Source organism: Pholis gunnellus (genome assembly GCF_910591455.1).
Source record: "Pholis gunnellus genome assembly, chromosome: 21".
Lineage (NCBI taxonomy): Eukaryota > Metazoa > Chordata > Actinopteri > Perciformes > Pholidae > Pholis > Pholis gunnellus.
In genome coordinates, this window is record NC_136548.1 from 12,161,769 (window position 1) to 12,184,304 (window position 22,536).

General features: G+C 43.7%; 1 protein-coding gene across 2 annotated transcripts in view; it reads right to left on the reverse strand.

Moving 5' to 3' along the window:
- Positions 1–22,536, reverse strand: part of vti1a (vesicle transport through interaction with t-SNAREs 1A) — a 104,743-nt gene that overhangs the window by 30,837 nt on the left and 51,370 nt on the right. The window contains exons 6-7 of one of the 2 annotated variants that reach the window (XM_079182249.1): positions 6,220–6,290; positions 2,193–2,254 (exon numbers count right to left, since the gene is read on the reverse strand). In XM_079182249.1, coding sequence (XP_079038375.1) covers positions 2,193–2,254; positions 6,220–6,290 — 133 coding nt within the window. Of the gene's footprint in view, positions 1–2,181; positions 2,255–6,219; positions 6,291–22,536 lie in introns of both variants that reach the window. The other variant, XM_079182250.1, reaches the window with a different exon arrangement.

The following is a 22,536-nucleotide window of genomic DNA, read 5'->3' on the forward strand; positions in this document are numbered from 1 at the left end:
TGTTTTTCAGCTGGGGTGAAACCCTAAGACCATGAGGACACTTCAAGAAGAGGTGTTAAAAAAAACACCCAACAGTGGAAAAAGGACACCAATTATCCATTTGTCTCACCACTGATGAAGGCCAACGTGTTGACTAATTATAATCAACTTAAAAATCGCTGCAGTATTTATGTATCTGCTGCTATCACATTTTAAGGAAAACAATGCTAAATCTCTGTGTTATTGACGTAAAACAATCTTTCACAGCTCTTTGCCTGGACAAAATTATTGTAGTGGCTTTTACATTGAGCTTATTATAACGAAAAGATGGAATATATACCCGAGTACGAGTGTCTGTGTCGTAAGTGCAACAGGTTAGGTCTACTTCACTTACTCACCTATTTGTAAAAGTCCTCTACTCCAGTTACCTTAAGAAATAAACCACTTCTATAGCCGAGACAAACAAGTGGAGAATGACAGAGTAACTACCCCCAAACCAAAACCAACAGTGTAAAGAAACTACACATGCTCTGACATCGCACACAAATACACAATTAATCAAAAGGCAGAAAACTGGGGGAGCAAATAATGAAATGAATGGGGAAATGAGGACAAATTGCCTAAAAGGGGGGGTGGGGGGGGGGTGAAATATCATTGAACCATCCAGAAATTTACTTTTCACTCTCAGTTCTCCAGCTCTGGTTATAAATGACTTCAGATTTGACGTTTCCAGCCCATAAACTTACAACAAAACACGCTTCCTTTTATTCAAACAGCGGAGAAACGACAAGAAAGAAAATACTTTTTGTTAAAGAATGACGGGGGGGGGGGGGGGTTGCGCTGCTCCCATCAAGCAGAAAGGCGGGCGGCGGTAGTGGAAGAGGCTCGCCGCCGGGCCCCACTTTAGAAGGCCCTCATAAATCCTGATTTGAGCGGGGCGCTAACCAGAGGAGGAAAGACACGTCAAGAGAGGAGGCTGGAGAGAGTAGCTACGTCTGATTAAGTCTTCCCATTAGGTGACAGCTGAACTTTAACATTAATATGATAATATTGAAATAAGTGTGTTATTTACTTCAGCGCCAGAAGGGGGTGTGGAGGGGAGGAGGAGGGAATGATGAATGACTTCTGGACAGCTTCGGGTGACGTGCCAGGCGAGCTGACCCACCCCCACCCCCCCCCACCGCGATCCTCCTCCTCTTCCCATAATCAGACTTGACAAAATGGAGACATATGCAGAAATATTGGTTACAGTCGGCGTCACAGCCCTTCTCAGGCCTTCCCTCTCCAGTAACTGCCGGCCGCCCTGTGAGCCGCCCTCCAAATTGTCTACGGGCACTGAAGCATCTATTTCAATTGACACTTCCTTCCTGGCCCCAGGATTTTACATTTAGTCGGTGTCATTTACATATTACTCTTAATCAAAATCCACAGTGGGCGACAGGGAGAGAGAAAAAAAACAAGAAAGAGGGAGCGAGAAACAAAACCGTGGCGTCACGGTTCAGGGGTAGGCACACAGGCACTTTATAAAATGGAGATGTGACAAGACATTACGGTGTGTGTGTGTGTGTGTGTGTGTGTGTGTGTGTGTGTGTGTGTGTGTGTGTGTGTGTGTGTGTGTGTGTGTGTGTGTGTGTGCGTGCGAGACTGTTCACATGTGTGTGTGTGTGTAAGGTGGTGGTTGCATAAGATAATCCAAGGACTATTGAAATATTTGCGTGTGAATGCTTGTGTTTGTGCGATTGTTGGGGGATGCCTTGTGCATGAACTAGCAGGCGAGCGAGACAAAGACTGCAAGTTGGACATGGGTTGTAAGTGCATTTTGTGAAAAACAAAAAGGCACAGAGAAGAAAAGAATGGAGACATGTACAGTGTGTACTTGTCTCTTCCAGCCCTTTTCTGTAACTTAACACCAATACCACTGCGTGTAACAGAACAGCCATTCACACCGTTTGTTCGTAAGTATTTCTTCATATACAAATAGTGTGTTCATTCATCCATTCATTGACATGTTCTTCTGTTTGTTTATCCATCCCCACCTGTGTTCTCTGGAAAATAAGAGCAATGTGGCCAACTGCAACTCATCATAAATAGAAAGATGGATTGTTTCATAATAAACTTAATCGGCTGGTGATGACATGGAGCGAGCTCACGGCACAGTCAAAGCATGGCACATACAGAGAGGTGCAGAAACAAGGTCCGTACCTGCCTCTTACCTTCTCAGCATGCCAGTAAGGATGCGAGAACTCTTGCCCAGGTTGGCGTCCGTTTCTCTCAGCTGCGGGGACAGAACCGGGAAAAAACAGGTTTTAGTTTGCATTCTGATCCAACAATTCTCCAGGTTATTAAACACAGTCTACGTCGAAACTACAACAGTGAAAAATCAAGTTTAAAAGAGTATAAAACTGTCCTTTGACTACAAAATACACTGATATTAAAACCTTGTATTGCTGAATTAACGGTGAGGGGACCTACTTTTTTTTTTTTTTTTTGACCAGAAACATTTAATTGCTGAAAACGTGTTACAACATTAAAGCCATCGCAGTTGCTACCAGTGCTACTTTGAGCTTGTGCGAGGCTATACTGTTACACAGCCTTGTACTACTGGCCTCAAGGCAAAGTACCTTGCTCAAGGGCAATTTCAGAAGGCACCTCTAAAGTTTGACACTTTATCCTTCCACCTAAAGTTGTTGGTTGCGAGCTAGAGGGATGAATCAAAGATCCTTTGATAAGAAGCTTCTTTTTTTTTTTGCTTTAGGTTTCTGGTTTACCTGTCTCGAGACAAACCCCACTGAACATACCTTTAGATCCACTTTCAAAAGCTGCAAGATTTACCCAAACATAACATAACCTTTAATCCCAAGTCTTTAAACTAGAGCCATCCTGAGCTGTTTGTTTACAGGTAGAACATCTCTGTAACATTAAAAAAAAAAAAAAGTCATCAACGGCAGATTCCCACTTAGGAGGTCATGTCATTCTAACAGCCATCTGCTCACCTCGCTGCAAAGCAAACATTAGAATGGTGTGAGAAAAATAGTGAGAAGGGCCCTTGACTGTTGACGTACGTAACAAGCTCAGGGAGTCCTTGAAGGCACACTTGAAATAATGAACATGGCTATTGAGGGCTAATTGCCTTGGATATTTCCCTTTCTATGGCTCCATCTTCTTCTTTCTCTCTTTCTCTGTCGTTTCCCCCCCCCCCCCCAGGGGTCAGGGAGATGTTTTCATTCTATCCTCTTATCAGGCGTAGGCACTTTCACTGGGGAAAAGGAATTGGCAGAGATGTTGCCAACAAGGTGCGAGTGTGACAAAAAAAAAAAAAAAATATGCTGACACCGCACTAAGGGAGCTGCCACATATGTCTACCTGTAATCGCATTTCTAGAGGATGATGAGGGAATGTGGGGAAGATTTTTTTGCAGAGAGCTTCTCTCTGAGAGTCAGCAGGGAGTAATTCATCCCCATCTCTCTCTGAGATAATAACCACTTTCCCAATAAAGCCACTCTCACTCAGTGTATATACTCTGAAATGTATTCTATTTTTAATTCCTCACTTCCACATCTCTTCTTCCAACCTTCCTCTCCTCTACAATGGCTCCAGCATCACTCTTTCCCCCCCCCCCCCCCCCCCCCCCTCCCCCCGTTTGTTCTGGCTCATCTTGCAGTCATCTCTCAATCCGCCCTCTCTTCCCACCCCTCCTTTACTGCTACTTTTTTCCTCTTCTTCCATCCTTCCTTTCCACCCTCTGGCAGCCTGGGTTGGTGCGATGCAGGTTGCGAGAGCCAAAGATACATGTGGTACAGGGTAGGAGGTGGGGGACTTGGGGTATGGGCCCTCTGGCAAAGACAACAAGTCCTGCAGTTGCCTGATGTCTGCCTCTACCCACAGATCTGTCCCCTAGATACTTCACACTTTCTCCCAAAATACATCTCTCTCTGAATCATTCCTTCTTTCCATTCCTCGCCTCTCTCTCTCCTCAGCCTCTCACCAAATCTCATGCTATCCTCCTTAACCTAAAATGGAAGCCAACTCAAATTTTTAGTGCAGTTGAGTGTCTAAAATTAACTGCGGTTGCCGACATGGAAGGAACGAGAGGATTCATATTTAATGTGCCGTTCAAAACAGAACATCGCAGCAAAGACACCCTCGACCACTTTCTGGGATTCAAATCCACACACACGCATTCTGTCACCATTATTATAAAACAAAGGTAATTTGCACATCAAATTCCTGATAGTCTCTGAGCCGTATATCCTTTCACCCTATAGCGCAGAACAAAAGAGGACATTTAGTAGAGAAAAGAGGAAAAGTTCAGCCTTAAGGATGAAAAATAAGAATCTCCTCAATTTGTACTCGAGTATTAAAGTTACAATCTCAAAGATCTGCGTTTTGTTCTCTTTGGCGTCACTTATGGCGATAAGCGGTGAGTGCAGGTGTGTTTTTGGGATCTCACTTCCCAGAGATCCGCTTGTGATTTTTTTTCTGGGAATGCCGCCAGAGACACCCAGTTCGTAACACTGCAAATGCGAGGGCAGTGGGCCATAGGCTCAATCGCAATTGTGTTACCTCATTGGGTGATTGACGATGACTCAACAGACATTTATTTAGATGGAAATCTTCTAGATTAATACTTTAAAGTTTTTAAGTTTACTGAGCATGGTAATATAAAAAGAAATCACTAATTTGTTTCCTCAAATGATGCAATTAATCCTTTTATATAATAATCGGAGCTTTCAAATGGCTGAATCCTACTCTAAGAATACTTATTTCTATTGGAACTGTTGACACTGACGTTATAGCTCTGTATGGTCAGTAAGTGATAAGAGGCTAGGCTAGCAGAGTTGTGCCTTCAAATTATATAATTCATGGTGCCTACAATAATTTGAGATTACACAAAGATGGACAATTAATGCAAAGTTCATGTCATCAATAGAGAAGAGAGAGGACAAATGTGGAAACCTGATTTAGTCATTTGAAGGCGAGAATTATTCATTAGGGGGGATCGGAACAAATTAATAATTTGTGCACACAAATTGCGTATTTTGTTCCCTGAATTTAGGATTCATACCCTCAAATTAATAATTTTATACCGTGGAATTATTGATTCAAGGATATACTAATTTTAGGGAATTAATATTAAAACGTTCCCCGTGATACCTGTCGTCCTCCGTATGAGCTGGCCTGGAGAATTATAAAACCACATTCTTCAATCCACTCTGGTTCAGAGTCGGGAGTGAACTGCTTCGACCCAGTGTCGAAACCTTCCATTAACTTCTATTTGTACCATAAAAGCAAAACAAAAGGCCACACCCCCTGCTGAGCATAGAGGTTTGTGTGTGTGTGTGTGTGTGTGTGTGTGTGTGTTTTTGCTAGGTTTGATTGTTCATGTGTTGGCAGTAATGCTAAAACTATACCTCCTTTCACCTTCTTTTTAATGCAAAAGAGGTGTTAACCAGCCCTTCCATCCTGTGTCTTTAGATCTTGATTTCTTTTTACTTTGCTTCTGCCCCACAAACTGCCTTTAAAGCCCTCTTGAGTGTGTGTGTGTGTGTGTGTGTGTGTGTGTGTACATGTGGTTAAAGGGGTTCAGCAAAGAAGACTCATGGGAAGAAGAGAGAGAGAAAGAGAGCGAGGGAGAGAGAGCAAAAGAAACAGGTACTCTCTGTAGACGCTGTGGACCGTTTTGAAAGGAGATGTTTGACTTCCTTTGAAATCGCCTGTGCGAGGCCCACTGCCATGTTGTGGTCTTTAGGAGGGAGCAGTCAGTGCCGAGCCCCCTTCCTGTGTTTGGTCTTTTTTTGTCTCTGTTGAATGTGTGGAGAAGCAGCGCTAAGGATTTGGGGTCGGTGGGCGGGGGAGAGGGAAACTGGAGAAGAGCGCTGGGGAAGTAAAGGAGGGTAGGTGAGGAAGGATCATCCCAACGTTCAGGTGAGAACAAGAAAAGTGGGAAAATCCTGGAGAAAGGTGCACAGGTACCAGCACTGTGAGATGATATTGACTACAATATAGTGCTATCAATAAATATGCACATTGTCAAAACAATTCTGCTGACTTTGTGTGTGCACACGCGTAAGCAGACGCAAGACGGTGTGTGTGTGTGTGTGTGTGTTTACTTGGCAAACCACGCATAAAGTGGTGAATGTTGTCAATGTTGCTAACCGAGCTGTAACACCTTTACGGTCTCACAAACACTTGTTAGAATAGACAGATGAGTGTGTGCAGGTGGCATGTGCGTATACTCACCCTCTCTCTGGCTCTTTGGATCTTCTCACGGTCACTGTTCAGGTTGGAAAGAATCTCCTGACCCACTTGTTCTGTAAGATAAGCAGGTGCAGGATGAGAAAGAGCGCGCGAGTCTGACATTTGCGAAATTGAATGTGAAAAATAATAGAACGAGCATTCTGCAGTCATTGTGCCAAATGTCGCACCCTAACTGTCAGGCGGCTAGACAGGAGAATATTGTAGCTTGTTTCTTTTTAAATCCTACTTAAAATGCTTTAGCAAACAGACAAACAAGTTCGAGGCAACAATACCCCAGCATCCATCCTGCCAGTGGGGTCCACTCAGCCAATGCAATATTCATTAAGCCACTCGGTTTTTAAATGCCTCTCGTCAGTTGTAGATGTAAACACATTAACGCACAGTTATAAAACATCCCCGACAAGGCACCTGACAAGCTTGTCATTGGTCACTGTCATTTTCCTGTCCCTTGGGTTGAGAATGAGAAAAGAAAGCAGCAAAAAAAAAAAAAAGAAGGATAAACCAAATAAGCCCCCCCCCCCCCCAATCAAAATACCCACTGCTCTGCCATCAGTGTAACCGTACTGCTACAGTATTAGCGTTTAAAAATGAGGGAGGCTGAGGATGAATCGGGAAAAAAAAGGAAAAGGAGTGAAGAATCTTTGCATGGATCAAAGACGGGCTTTCAAGCGCAACAAACAAATCCGGAATAAACAACGCAGTTGCTGACTGTATTACACTACACAGGTGCCGCACACCAAAGGGCCCACGTGCTGAGCGCCTGTTTGGGGGGGGAGCGGTGCAAAAATGGGCTACATCTGGCAGCTAAACAAGAGAAGAGAGAGAGAGAGAATGATAGAGAGAGACTGACAGAGAAGGGGGATCAGGGAAAAGAGGAAAAAGAGAGAGCACTGTCAAATGAATGACGCTCGTCTCCCATTCATCCGCGTCCCTTTACCCCCCCCCCCCCCCCCTCCCTACCTCCCCACACACACACACACACACTGTAAGTGACTCAAATGTGTCTCTTCCTGCCTTCATTAATTTCTAATCTGGGACGAGACAGATTGAAGGATACCCAGATTAAACAGTGCAGTCAGACAGTCACATGTGACAAATAGGGCAGATTAAAAAGACTTGAGTGCAGGTATTAATAACCATAAAAACACAAGCCCACCCCCGTCCCCATTGGAGAAGAACAAGGGATAAACAGGAAGGGAGTTGTTGCAGAAATCTTCTGTTTAAAAGACAAATAAGCACATCTATCTATCTCTGTCAGGGCTGTGGGCTTTTTTTTTAAATAAATGAGTGTGACAAGGACTGCAGCAGCAGAGGGTTTTTTTGATTATTGGAAAGGTTTGCAAACGTATAAAAAGATGGATGAGGTCGCAGGAGAAAGGGCCTCCAATGAGAGCTTAACCTGAGCGATCAGCACTCGTTACACAGATTCTGTTAAGGTACGTTTTTTTAAGACCATCAAGGTTTCATCAACGTTTAGGTAAATTTAAAAAAAGACGACAAATGATTAATAGCCTCGCCAATAACATACGTTCAGTGGAGAAGAACAAAACCACCGGCTTTCTCAATAGAGCTCCAGAATGAGGGTTGTGTAAAATCAACAAAAAGTTCCATTATAACTCATTATAAGATAATCCTTTTATTTGGCTTTGTGGCCAGTAAGGTCCCCCCCCCCACCACCACCCTAAGTCATAAGGGATGTACGCCTCCCGAGGGAATGCACAGTGTTTATTGTCTTCATCATGTATCTTCCCCTGCATTGCTCATCCTCTTTGGCATGTATCTACATCTCCATTCGTCTCATTTAAGCTCTGCTGTCCAGTGGTCTGTGAAAAACGTCATTACTTACCGGGAGAAAGAACTGGTTGGGCAACAAATGGGGCAATATATTGAGTTTAAAAATCAGAAAATTGAACGTAGAAGAATAACGAGAGGTTCCTGAGGAAACTACTTTGCATACCGTGATAATGTAGTTTCATCATCATCATCATCAACATACACTTAATGTAGATGAGGCTCCACCCATAACTGTCAACACCTGTGAAGAAATGCAACGAACTGGTCCGTCCTGTAATAATGTTTATGTGGGAATTATTTGGGTAGTCATTGGCCTTAAATGCATGTTGGTGCGTACGTTAAAATACTACATATTCATGTTTGTACAGCACCTTCAACTGCACAAAATGACCACAACCAAAAAGAGGACAAATGCACAGTTGATAAAAACGGAGCAGGAGAGGAGAAATAATTTTGTGTTAATGCTCCCGACTTGTTGCTCGTTAGTGTTTAAAATATTCCCCTCCTGTTTAAACAGCTATTAACAATTTAAATAACCCTGGCCCAGAGGCCTTGCTCTGACTCACTTGTTAAAGATCCCCCATCCCCAAAGGTCCATTTAACAAGCCCATTATTCCATTACATGACACTCGCACCAGCACCAGAGAGCCTGAACTCAACTTATTCCCCCAATGTTAACGTAGAAAACAATTAGGATAGAAAAGTTGAAGGCACAAATTAGACTGAAGGGGGAAATAATGTCTGGATCAGGAGTTAGACACACAACTGACAGAGCACATCGATCTGTTTTATCAACTCAACACTTCTACCGTTGTACTAAAAATGACACGGTGGACGGAAAATATATTTACTGGACGATTAACTTTACTAGTGGAGAACAAGCACCATAAAACCAGCCAGACACAGCTGGAGAGAAACATTGCTGTTTACTTCGACTCCTGAATAGAGCAACTACAATACGTCTGTGCTGCTCTTCTTAGTCTTATGTGACAGTAAACTGTACATCTTTGGATGGTGGAAGGTTGTTCAGACAACATAAGCGATACGATGACATCAGTTACTATCATCTTGAGCTTGTGTTGTGACATTTTGCAGACCAAAAACTTGAGTTGGGTAAATAATAGAAAGATTAACGAATAAAGACACTAATCGTTAGCTGCAGTCCTATTCTTGAATACTTCTTGAAACAGAAAGGCTTGCTGAAGAAGAGGCTCCACTGATCATTCACAATCCTGTGTAAAATAGAAATATCATAAACTGCCCATTCTGGCTCAGGACAATACAGTTTAGAAAGCCAACAATCCTGGTAGCATTCAATCCTCCACAGCCTTCAACTTTCTCCAGTCGACGGACACATTTAATTGGAGGCATCATCTATTTTACAGGAGCTGTTTCAGAGCAGTTACACACTGTCTGAGGGCTCTCTCTCTCTCTCTCTCTCTTTCTTTCCTTTTCTTTTTTGTGCCTTTGCTCCCTCCGTCCCCAGAGCGGAAAGGGTACAAGACCTGACAGTGGTGTGCTCTGAGGCTCAGCACAGCTCCTTTTCATTAAGCAGTTGAGACCACTTTTTGAAGGTTACCACACACAGTTGTATCCGGACACAAGCCACACACTCCAACAAACGGGGCATGGAGACCCATGGGAGGGTTGAGGGGAAGTAAGGAGGAGCCTAATAAATGTTAGACCATACATTTTTTTTTCTCTCTCTCTTTCTCACATATACACACACACACACACACACACACACAGTGCAGCAGTCAACTTATATGCCTGCGACTCCCAGGTGAATAAAGTTACCTGTCTTTGTACACTTCCAGAGAAGCTTTTTTTTTTTAAGAGCTTCTCAAGTCTACAACTGCCTGGTGACAGACTTTCATCACCTCCATCAAAGTTGTACCCACACTGGGATGTATTTGTAATGCTGAGCCCACAGGCCATGAGGCTAGCGCCTTCGCACCGAGCTACAGCTCGAAATAAAGAGGTGCCAAGTGCTAGGTCACAGGGGGAGGGGGGGGGGGGCGCATGTAGCATCTGGAAGCTTAGCAATGTTACACTACGAGGTTACTTATAATAATAAAAACCTACGACTGTTACTTCGCATGAAGGATTCCTAGTGTTTCAGAAGAGGAAGTGCATCGTCTTCAAACATTTTTCCACCCTGTTTAACATCGATTCCTCTTCAACACCACGCCGTGTCAGGTAGGAGAGACGCAGGCAGAGTCTGAGCACTTTAAAAAAAAAGGCCCAAAACCTGAAATATTCTGGGCAGGCAGAAGCAGAGTCGGTCCACACTGACTTAGCCCATGCGTCGGCCCTTCCCCTTGCATGTGTATGAGCGGTGGTGGGCAGTCAGGGTGGATTTCTGGGGCCTTTCTTCACTCCGCCAGGCTCTGTTTTATTCATCGCCTGCGCCCTGACCCCGCAGAGCTCCTGTTCTGACAAATCACTTCTGATTAAGACAGATCTCAGTTAGTCAGCCACTCAACTTGGCCTATTCATCATTCCATAGAAAATATCCCTCTCTCTCTCCTCCCCCGTCCCCCCCTCCTCCTCCTCCTCCTCCCGTCTCGTTTGCCTGTCCGTCAGACCGAAACTAGGCGCGAGAGAAATTTCCGCTGCTGTTTTAAATGGCTGATTATAGACAATTGGTAAATGGAGAGACATAAGAGACGTCTTATGGGTGATAAGACGCTAGTTTAATGGGAATAAATGAGCGGGCCTGTAGGAGAGCAGCTGGTAATAGAACCGTTTGTTTAAAGCTGAACCGGGGTGGAGAGAACTGAAAGCTATATTTTCCTTCTTATTTCAGCTCCACCTCCACTCTTCTCTCCACCTTAGCCTCAAATGCTCAGATCCCCAGATTTACGTCCCTTTCACCTGCATTAGATGAGAATTGATGAGGCTTGGAAAGGAATAGCTTGTTCTACATTTATGAAATTACCCTACACGTCCCTGTGGACATGCAGATACTCTGACAGAGCCACTCATGTATTACATTGATCCAATGAGTTAGTTACAATATAAAACAGCGTATTTACCGTTAGTGTATTTACTAATACAGTCAGATGTCTAAGAGCATTTATATGCAAAGATAGGCCGTAATAAACTGCAGCAAACTACAGTGCACCAAGGCATCTTGACAGCCACAAAGCTATTGTGTTAAAATGTCTTAACAAACCAGATTAAATTAACCTGAACGACAGTCCTGCTAGTGGCAGCGGGCTGAGAAGCAGGAGGGCTGAGTGGAGAATGAGGGTACAAGCAAATTGCCTGGACTTAATCAACCAGTCTTACTGAACCATCCAAATGAAAACTAATGGACTCGGGCGCTTGCTGTGATTGCCCCGCATGCAACAATGTGTAGGCAGGAGCATTGCTTTCTGAGGTCTTCAATTAAAAAATAGGGAATTTCTACAGACGGCTGGTCGGCCTATATACCTATTCTCCGCGTATCCCGATTGGTCAATTGCGAAGCTCAAACAGAGCGGACTTATTAATTCCATTTCCAGAGCTGGGAAAGTGATTTTTTTTTGTGTGTTGATTAAACTTGGTCAAAAATTGTAAAAAAATGTATGAAGTGTAAAATTAAACTCATTTCCGAATGAGCTAATTTGTGTATGCATTATTCATATTTGTGACATTTGTGTCACACAATTTTGCCGGGCCACATCGCAGCTAAAATATAAAAAAATATGGAATAATTGAATAAAAATATAAAAAACACACTAGTACGTCAAACTTTATTCAACCAGATTTTAAGTGCTTTAGTCTGCAGCTTAAATGATTTGATTTCATTATCAGTATAAATGATGGTGCCACAGCAAATGAGCACTGTAATAACATAATGACCATATCTAAGCAGACGGTCAACGTTATGTAAAAACACATTAATAGAAGAATATTCTGCTGGATTTGGAAGACAAACACATTGAAGCAAATTTGAGCTCCACCAATGACGAGAGAATAGACGGACTAAAATGTAGGAGACTAAAAACATGTCAGTTGGTCCTAATCAAACACAACATCTGATGCAGCAGCCGCCGGTGGAACTGACGGAGGAGAAAAGTTTGCCAGTTAGTCTGAAATGGACTCAGGGAGAGATATAAAGAGGAGGAGGGGGAGAAGAAAGAGGAAACTTGACGTTCCTCTAGTTCATTTTCAACAGTTTAGGAGCGTTAATCATCACATTACTGTTGATTAAAAGGCTTTCACGTCTCTAATCAGTAAGTTGACAGGCAGATCAAAGAGCGAAACACAAATTTCTTGCCTTTTAATTATCTGTACAACACCACACCTCGGGCAGCTCTTCCCTGCCTATCTCCTCAAACTCAGTGAAAGACTGCGAAAGCAGATCTAACACTTCAACAGTTCATTATCCAATAAAACGGGAGATGGGGAGGGGGAAAAAAACACACACACACACACTCAATTAAACACACCCACACACAAAGCTTTAAGGCTTGATTGGTGAAAACCTGGGGGAGGCCTGCAGTCTTCTTTATTAACATGTCCCGAATTGGAACACCTTAATTATGTTTGTCAAAATCGGACGTGGCGTCAAGCTCATTTGCATGTTTTGACAAGGCCTGTTGGGAGCCTCCCTCTATTTGTCTTCAGAGTGCTGGGAGTATTTAGCACTTTTCAACACCGACTGATGATAGATTCTTGTTGCTTAATGAATGAAATAACTTGTTAACTGTGCTTTGTTGGATTCGCCCACCCAGCCCCACTGTTTGTGTGAGCTGAACGTTGGAACTGACGCAAACGCTGAGTGAAGTAACACACAAAGGAGCCTGAAGACTGTCTCGATCAATGCTTGAACGCCGCTCCCGTTCAAACTGATGGGAATGTGACGGCTTACGGAGCCCGACTGTTCCTGCCCAGCTGTTCCCCGTCAAGTGTTTTTGGACGTGAAAAACCCGGCACCGCTTTTTAGAAAAGATTTGGCTTTGGAGGCTCTCAGAAGTCCCAACATGTCCCAGATTGCTACCTGACTCGTGATCGCATCCTATAAGAAAGCAGTGGACCACCCCCCCCCCCCCCTCCCGCCCCATTAACAGCACACTAAATGAATCCTCGTTACGTCGCCGGTATGTAAAACAAGCGTGGTAGAAAGCAAACAAACAATCTGTGGGGACATAGGACTGTCGGCAGCAATTTAGCAAAGAGGAAAAAGGAGGGCATGAAAAGGAGACATCAAACATCAGCCTGAATGGAAGGCGTAGGCCATTAGAAGTGGTTGCACTGACGGGATCTGACAGTTGGAAACACTTAAAGATTATTTTCCTCAAACTTTGAATTCATTAATACTCATGAGCTGAGGGAGGGCTCCCAAAACACAGCAAAAAAAACAAAGAAAGGAGAGAGTTGAAGCTGGCTGTAGAGAGACAGGCTGCACCGCGGAGGCCAGCTGATTTTGGAGCGTGAAGAATAGTTTGCCAACACTTTTCCTTTAAGATTCAGTATGAGAAATATAAATAACAAAATGCCTGATGGGTTTCCATATAGAGAAACCTCAAGATTTAGTGGAAAGTGAGGGAAGGACTAATATCAGCTATTTTAGCAACATAGCATGCAATGCTTTTAATTGATTTCATTAATTATTTGTCTTAAGTTGTGTTAAATGGGTAAATGATACAACAGGAACACGTTTTTGACCAATTTTGTCCTATAGCCTGCTTAGCACAATTTACGATTTCTAATGAAATTTTGGATGCATTTTCCTTAATTCTATCCAAATATGGGATTCATATAATATCTTAATAATAAGAAGGTGTCTGATAACTCTAAACGGCTTTCTGCATCCCCAGATAGCAGGAATGAAGTTGTTGAGTAACCACCACCTATAAGAACGACGGCCAAAACTGCATCAATTCAAATTTAAAGAACAAGCTTTTCCTTTAACTTGAAGAAAAAGCTTGTTCAACTTACTCGCTGACAGAGATATCAAATTAAAAAATGCTCGTCCTCTATTCCTCATGTGTTTGACTACTGAGTGTAAAATGCTCATTTCATTTCTCACAGCGTCACTCCATCAAACATGTCGTGTTTCTATTGGTGGCATGCATTCACTTCTTTTAACAAGTCACTGCCACAGGCATAGTATGCCCTCTTATGCGCAGACGATACATCAAATTCTCTTCTGGCGAATCTAAGGTGCTCTGACAATTTCGTTTGAGCGAGCAACAGTGCAGCCTGTTATCAGAAACACTGCGTCGTTGTGTCTGCTCTGACAGACGGCACAAACACAAGTTTGTGTCTCACTTCAGGGTAATACCATCGCACTTCCCCTGGGTCAGGTAAAGGGAAAATAATACTGCCATTATGGGCGGAATACGGAGCACAGAGGGAACTCGCAAAAAGAGAGACGCATCATGTGCCTCATTTGACAATGACCGGGGCCACGGAGTTGAAGGCAGATTATTGTCAGCTTCCACTGTGAATACACACAACAGGGCGAGACATGTAAGGGCACGGAGACGCTCCCGCGCAGAGTGTACATTGTTTACTTATGCTCGCTTTACGACACACAGTCATTTTCCAAGCCGTTCAATCCTTCAGGCACTCTCATTGAAAGCCTCACGTGTTGAATTCCTGCCTCCGTTTGACTGACGTTCATGCAAATGTAACATTGCGCATCACTGCTGGGCGATGAGGTGTCTCCTGTTCCTCATCATTAGCTAAACCGGGCTTAAGTGAATACCCAACTCGTCTGCCACCATCTTCCACACTAATGAAGCATATCTAAGTTTTAAGACATGGCAGAACTAATTTAATCTACCTTCTAAAGGGGCCTTAGCGCCATCAAATTAATTATTCATAAAGGACATGATATTAAAACTCAATTGTCAACTCAGTAGCTGGCCCTTTTTTTTTTTAATTTGCCTCCCCCCACCGGTCCCTGTCTTTTGTCTTCAACTCTCTTTCTTGTATAGCAAATCCTTCACTTTTAATCTATAACTGAGCAACACACACACATGTCACAAAAGCTGCTGAGCAAAATTGTTTTCATTTTTTTTTTTAGAAGTTTGCAGATGAAGGTGACAATAGGATCGGGGAGTTAGAATTAAGTTTCTACGATTGGTGTACGCACAGAGAGAGTCATCAAGTCTGTAATAACACAACCGTAAGATACATTTTACTTTCCCCTCATGAATTATGTATGACATCTGGCAAAGCTAATCTTGCCATAATGCTGCTTGGACGGGTTGGACATGAGGACGTGGCACCACATTTGTCCGACACACAGTGGTTCTTTTAGCGAGGTGTTATTTTCTCTTCAGGGGCGGGGTGATGGTATGCGACCCTGTCATGACTGACAGGAACAGCAGCAGCCAGGCATGCCTACAACACCCTATAGTGAGATACTAATATGCTGATTCCTCATATAAGTATGTGGATCCTCCGTGTAAACCAGCATGTAGTCCACACAGCCGGGCAGCCGAAAAGAAAAACACACACCAATAACTCAATATTTCTATTATGACAGAGTATCCATGCGCAAGAAACAACTCTGCACATACGACTCTGCAACAAGATCAATCCACGCTGCAGAACACATGCTGTATTTGCACCTCTACACCTTAAATACACAAATACACACTGCACCAGTGGGTAGCAGCTCTGCAGGTGGTTAGAAGAGAAGATATTTATTAAGTGTATGGTTTTAAGAATATTAGGCAAGAAGGACTACAACAGCAGGTAACCAAACACAGCCACAGAGGGGAGGTCATAGGTTTATATTGCATTAGAAGACAACATTCTTTCATAGAAGAGCAAAGAAAAGTTTTTCTGTCTCCTGTATACATTCAGCATGGCGGTTTACAAGACAATACCACAGGGCACCTTCAACTTTAACACAATCTTATTGAACTTGTGTTTCCTTTTGTGAAGTGCATTGACAACTACAGCATACGGCCTATTATTGTGTTCGTCTGCATGGGAATAGTCATCATGACATACATGGAAACTAGCACAGTGTGATTTCTGCCCGCTCCAATTTAAGGGCATCTCACAAGGCTTTTATGTAGAACACATATAGTATGATGAAAAGCATCCGACAAGATCTTCTCTGACAAATTTAACAAAAGGAAAAGAAATGTAAGCATGGAACAGGAGATACAAATTCAAGTACATTAAAGGAGTTTTCCTTTGACTGATTGAATGCATCCCAAGGTGCTCAAGTAAAATCAATCATTTTCAGAGGCTTGTCAATGGCCAGCAGTCACAAGGTTAAGTGAAAAGGAATTTTCTGAATGCAGTAGTGAAAACCAATGTTGAACACAATAGCTTATTAGGTGCATATGTAAGGTTATCTATAGGTTTGTCGAGATGGAACAACTGCAACAGAAAGAGAACTTCCATCGGCAGTACTTCTCCAGCGAACATCATCTGGATGGGAGGTGAGGATTCGATAGAGCGCCGCTATTACAACTGCACTATGAGCCGTGACAGTGGGCAGCCGTCCCCTGATTGTAATTGAGGCCGACGCGTGACAGCCCCCCCCCGTGCCCTCTCTGCAGTGGCCTGGGGCATAGGGCGTGCTGACAGAGGCGGCACCGGAGACAGTGGCACAGGGTCCCGGCCTGGCACGGCCATGGCATGGCATGGCCCCTCTCAACCCACCGCAACTTTCGCTGCCTCACCTTTGTCACCAGGCATCTCGGAGGCTAACGAGAGGGCAGCCGAGACTGCTTAACAATTCCGCCACATCCGTTGGCTGGGTATGCAAGCAGCTCTTTTTTTTCCCTCTCTTACCTCAGTGATGCCCCCACCCCCTCCCTTGCTCTGAGACCTTTGGTGAAATAAGTGTCAGCCTGAGGAGACAGGCACTCATCAACACTTAATACCTGGGAGGTATATTAATGCTGTGATGGTTTCCTGCAAGAGGGGGGAAAAAAAAATAAAAAATGCTTTGTCCTCGTAGAGAGAGATAAAGGACAAAGCCTTGGACAACTTTTGAGGATGTTAACTTTGCCGGTGTTTATGTGGAGATAATATTCTCCACATAAGTTTCTCTTGGTCAATACGTAACGGAGAATGATAGAAAGAACATAATGTTGGCAAGAGAGAGCAAGGCAAGATCTCTGTGCAGATCCTCCCCACCAGGATCTGAGTTACAACTGAAACTTCACTTCCACAGCAAGTGGAGCTGGAAGCCTACAGGGGCCTTCTGGTATCCAGTCGGAGATACATAATTAAAAGGAACACGGAGAGGGAGCATGTTATTACCAATGTTTTCATTAGGCCAAGTTAACACATTGGTCTCCCACAAGACACACAGACAACAGGCGCGGAAGTGGATGGAGTAGGATGCTGCCCGTTGGGGTCGAAAACTCTGTTCGAAAACTGGTCAAATTAGTGCTAGGCCCGCATCTTTCCATCCTGGCCATAGGAGCCATAGCTCTACAAAAAACATTTAATTTTGACATCAGAAATGTGAAAAGGCATGCACGGGCCTTCTTTTTTCATGATATTTTCACTCTTTTTCCCCAACATCCAGGCTTAAATTAGCCAGGATTTTTAAGATCAGGGACTGTTTTTTAGGCTATGAAAAATGGATTAAATGAAGAGGAAGTCTGGCCTAATGAGCTCCCTGGGCTATGGAGCAGCAGGGACCGTGAGGGGAAAGAAGGGAGACGAGGCAAGCCTTTGAGGAAGAAGGGGCCGCAGCCATGCCCAAAGTATGCCAGCTTCTCCTCGCTCTAGCGCCAATGGCACAGACGGCACCTGGGCAAAGCCTGGCCATCCTCGTCCTGTGCCAAAGGAGAAGAGAGGCTGAGCAGCAAGTTTGTGTTCAACCTGAAAAGTTCCTTTGGCCGTCTTGTTTTTCCGTAAGGTACTTTTATATTTGTATTTCTTACTGGGGTTGTTGTTTTTTTGCTGATGGTTCAGTCCTTGAGTGGGGAAAGGAAAAGCCTGTTGTTCATTGTGTGTCAGCCTATATATGCCCTTTTCATTAGCAATACTGAGACAAACAAGCAGGAAAGTGCAAAAAATTGTTCTACAAAATAAAAAAATATCTCCAATAGCAGTGTCACTGTATGACAATGGCTCAACAGAATGGTGACTCATGAGGGTCAAATACAACATGAAGCCGTTAACAATAGAGCATTACAGAGGCCCGGCCTTGGCCGAGTTAGAACCAACTTGGGCCAACTATTTTCTGGTTAGATTTTTTCACATATTCTCTTTCATGTCTGATTTGAAGGGATCTGATCTCTCCTCGCTGATTAGACACACAACATGGAATTTAGGTTACACTCAAGTTGTGAGGCATCCACAGCCTAGACAAACTTGATTGAGTATTAGGACCAGCGTAGACGACAGCCATTGGTTGATTTCATGGATACTTGGATGTGATAATTTGTACAGGAACATCTTGCAATATAATCCACTCAAATAAAATATAATCTGTGGCTTCAGAGATTACAACGGCGTTTAAATCGGAATAGATTTTGAATTGAGCCCAGAGAAAAATTTTGCATTTTATGTAGAGCTGTATCGATTGTATTTCACCTCTACCTGTTGCAGAGTACTTTATCCGTATGCAATATCTATTGTTCAATACAAAATATACACATTACATGGATGACAACATGGTGGTTTGTGAATAGTAAGGGCTTCTTGTCATGGACATCGTTTGCATACTGTAAGACAAAAGTCATCACAGCTGTGTAAAAGATAGAAAGATGTATAGTTACTTAAGTCATATTTTCACAGTCATACAACTTTGTCATCCTTTCATTTCTCCCATATTGAATAATTTGGCATAGACACTAAACCAGGCAGGTTGCCAATGGCCATGGGACACACCGGGACAGGCCAAGTCTTTATGCCAAAGGAATGTCAACAACTGTCCACAGCAGTGGAAAAGAGGAGGCGGGGTCTACGGGGGGGGGGGGGGGGGGGGGGGGGGGGGGGAAACAGAGAGGAAGGGGAGGAAAGAGGAAGGGATTATAGTGGTAGGTAGTGGCTCCTGGATGCCAGCCAAAATAAAGAAAGAAAACTAAATAGGGGGAGACAAAGATCCTTCACTCACCTTTAGGAGGTTTAAGTCAACGGACCAGAGAGAGAGAGAGACAGCAGGGATCAACAGCTACGGGAGAGGACCGGAAGGGGAGGGGGTGTAGCCGGCACATTCTTCAGCTACTTTTTTTCCTGACAGCGATTAGAACCTGTCAGAGCCTCTCAACCTGCCACTCCTCTGCGCCCATAGGAGGCCTGTCATTACAAATAGCCCAGATTAAAATACCACACTCCTGGGGCACTGGCCTTGACCTCCACCTTCCCCACATTGCCACATGTCTACCCACACGGTCACCCACCCTTTCAAAAAAGGGAGGGAGGCGAGAAAGAGGGAGGAGGGCCAGCAAAAAGGGAGTGATGTGAAAAGAGAAAACGAATGCGGAGTAATGGGACTAGACGGAACAAAATAAATATGCAAGATGAAGAATGACATGACATTTCTATGCTAAAACCTGGGATTGAATTTGTTTTCTCTTATGGGACCCCCTATGCATTCATCCTTACCATTCGTCTCCCACCCTGATTGTGTTGCGTTTGTTACAGGTTATCCATTTATTAATTTAACACTCACTTGTACCGCACTTGAGACGTACTGCAATGCAGTTTGATGAGGCTAATGGTAACAAAGCGCTGAGAGACTTTACAGGTTTTCAGCTCAAGCCTTCTGCACACGTCGACTTGTATTTCTGCACGGAGCAGACACATGCAAACAGAGAATAATGAGTCCGACGTGTCCCGGATCTATCTGGTGCCAACGTGAATCCTCTGTCCTGACACTGAAAAATGACCTCTCTCAGCAAGATTTGGAAGGTGCGTGTGTGTGTGTGTGTGTGACAGTCACCAGCAACATGCTGACAGCCCAATAGAGTAGAGAAGGAAGGCATCATTAGGATTACGCACACAAATATACAAATGCACACACAACATCAACGCACAAATATTCATGTACAGAATACTCGCATACACTCCGTCAGACATGGGGAAAATGTGTGCGTGCCTGAAAAAAAGGAAGAAAACATCTCCCGACTGATTTTTTTTTTTTCTACCTCAAACAGAGCATGAAGTCGTGGCCGCTGTCATGTCACAGTGGCAGAGCACACTGTGGCAGAGCCAGACAAGGCTAAACACAACCAAAACAGACGGGAAACCGATGATATGACATCTTAGTTATACACGGCCTTAATACAGACATAAACACATGACACGGCACGACATAACGCAATACGCACATCACTGCCAGGACGTTTTATTAAAATAGATTAGCCTGAAATTACCTGACAGTCTTGCAAACTAGAAATCAATGTCCATATGGTGTCATAAAGAGAAGCACCTGAAGTGTGTTGGAAACCAATTCAAATCAGTGTGAATACCTTTGGTGGCTCTAATAAAAGAGAGAAATGGAAATTTAACCCACAGGGACTGATGCCAAATACATCAAATCATATCTTGGCCTAAAAACTCTTCTCTTTTTTTTTTTTTTAAACTCTAAATAGCAGCGGGACAAATATCTTTGATACGTGGACAACGTGTGAGAAGACTGGCCTGAAAAACAGCATTCGCTCGCCATGATGAATTTAAATGAGCAAACTTGGGGGAGTTTAGAGAGCAGTTTGTTCTCACGGGAGGCCGTCTCCTGAGGGGAGGTGACAACTGAATGATGAGCAATTAGGCCCATCACTTGTGTAATTGTCCAAACAAGGGCTGAAGGATACAAACAACAGGAATAACAGCAAACCTACAAGAGAAGTTTTTACATAAATGCTTCTACGAAGTCCAGCAAGACCAACCAGTAAAACTAAAGCACTGCTCGATGCTCGATGCTGCTCGACCAAACCTTTCCTGAGACATTTTGACCTGACGAGCACCAGAAATATTCTAATGTCTTAAAATGAATTTATGTGGGGCTATAGTTTTTATTCTTGCCAGAAACTTGGATTTGTGTGCAAGCTTTTTTAGCTTGGGCTCCTATCCTGTTTGCCTCATTACAGAGGAGGAAGCAAGGGGCGAACCGAGGAGAAGGAGGGATACAAGGAGGTGACAGAGAAAGACAGAGATCTCCAGTGACATGTTGAGACACAAACAGCTGATAGTTATCTGTGCAGCGAGCCCGGGTTATGTTGCTGCGAGTTAGGCTTACAGCAATGATGTCTGAGATGTCTGGGAAAAACAAAATCAGAAGACATTTCATGACAGACAACCTTCACTCTGCTGCAGAGTTGTCAAGTGGCCACAGCCAAGGAACGGGTCATTGTGATTGCTGGCTTTTAGCTATACGAGGCAGAAAACTTAATTCTAAGGGTGTGCCACATATAGTGAATAATACTCTGATGTTTATGACTCGACAAGAGTTGTTTTACGACTGTGAAATTGTTCCAAAGGGACCCAAATAGTGGAGGCTCTAAATCCAAAAGTGGCATGACCTGAACAGAGTCGTGTCTCAGTTTGCAAGTCCGATTACCTCAAGACAGTAAATTCAATTTCCACCTAGTACACAGAGACACATCCTGCACCCTCTTTTCTCTACTCAGGTCGTGCTCCCTCCAAAAAAAAAAAAAAGTACTGAAAAAGCCCCCGACTTGATTAAAATAACAAACAAAAAACCCCTGACTGCCAGCTGCAGAGTATTCATACAGTATATCATATCTAGACTGTACAAGCATATAATGTATAATGTATAGCCCACTCGCCCACCACACGTGAAAGATATGTACATATTCCAAAACAATGAGGCGGTACACAAGTGCAAGCGGCAAGAGGGAGCAGGAAGGAGTGTGTGTGTGTCTGTGTATGTGTGTGTGTGTGTGCGCAGACAAACTCCTCATAGTGACCCCGTACCTCATCTCCAGGGCATAAATAAACATGTGTGTGAGCGCTACTGTGGATTATAATCAGAGAGAAAGGGGAATCAAATTTATTCTGCAGCTGTCATTAATATTTCAAGGCCGTTACTGTAGCCCATGTGAAAGATCATGAATCATTAATTTAGACATCACCTCTGTCACAATCCCTTACCAGGCCCGGCCCATGATCCACCTTTGAGAATAGTAAACAAAAGGTGGGTTCTCCCTCGTTTTAGTCGTGGTCTGGTTTGGGTTGTTACTGTCTGGCAAGTAGGTGGGGTGGGGGTGGGGGTATGTGTGTGGGGTGTGGGGTAATGTGCTGTGTTGTGTTTTTGGACAAGTTGGCTGTCTTTGTGGTTTGCCTGCGACATCCAGGTGTTCAGTTGCTAGGTGTGGGGGGCAGATCCACAACTGGAACCAAAAGTTATTGTCGGATCATGAGTGAGTAAGGACTTTATGTGGTGTCTGTGCGTGTCGCCTTGTAGGGGATGCTTCCTTCGCCACTATACCTGCCTCAGCCACCGATCCGAAGAAGTTCAACTATGTTTGGGTTCAAATCAAGATAACACCGAATCTTTTCTAACAGCGCAAACTGGGACAAATGGTACAGAAGTCCGGCCACTGGTAACGCCCTGGC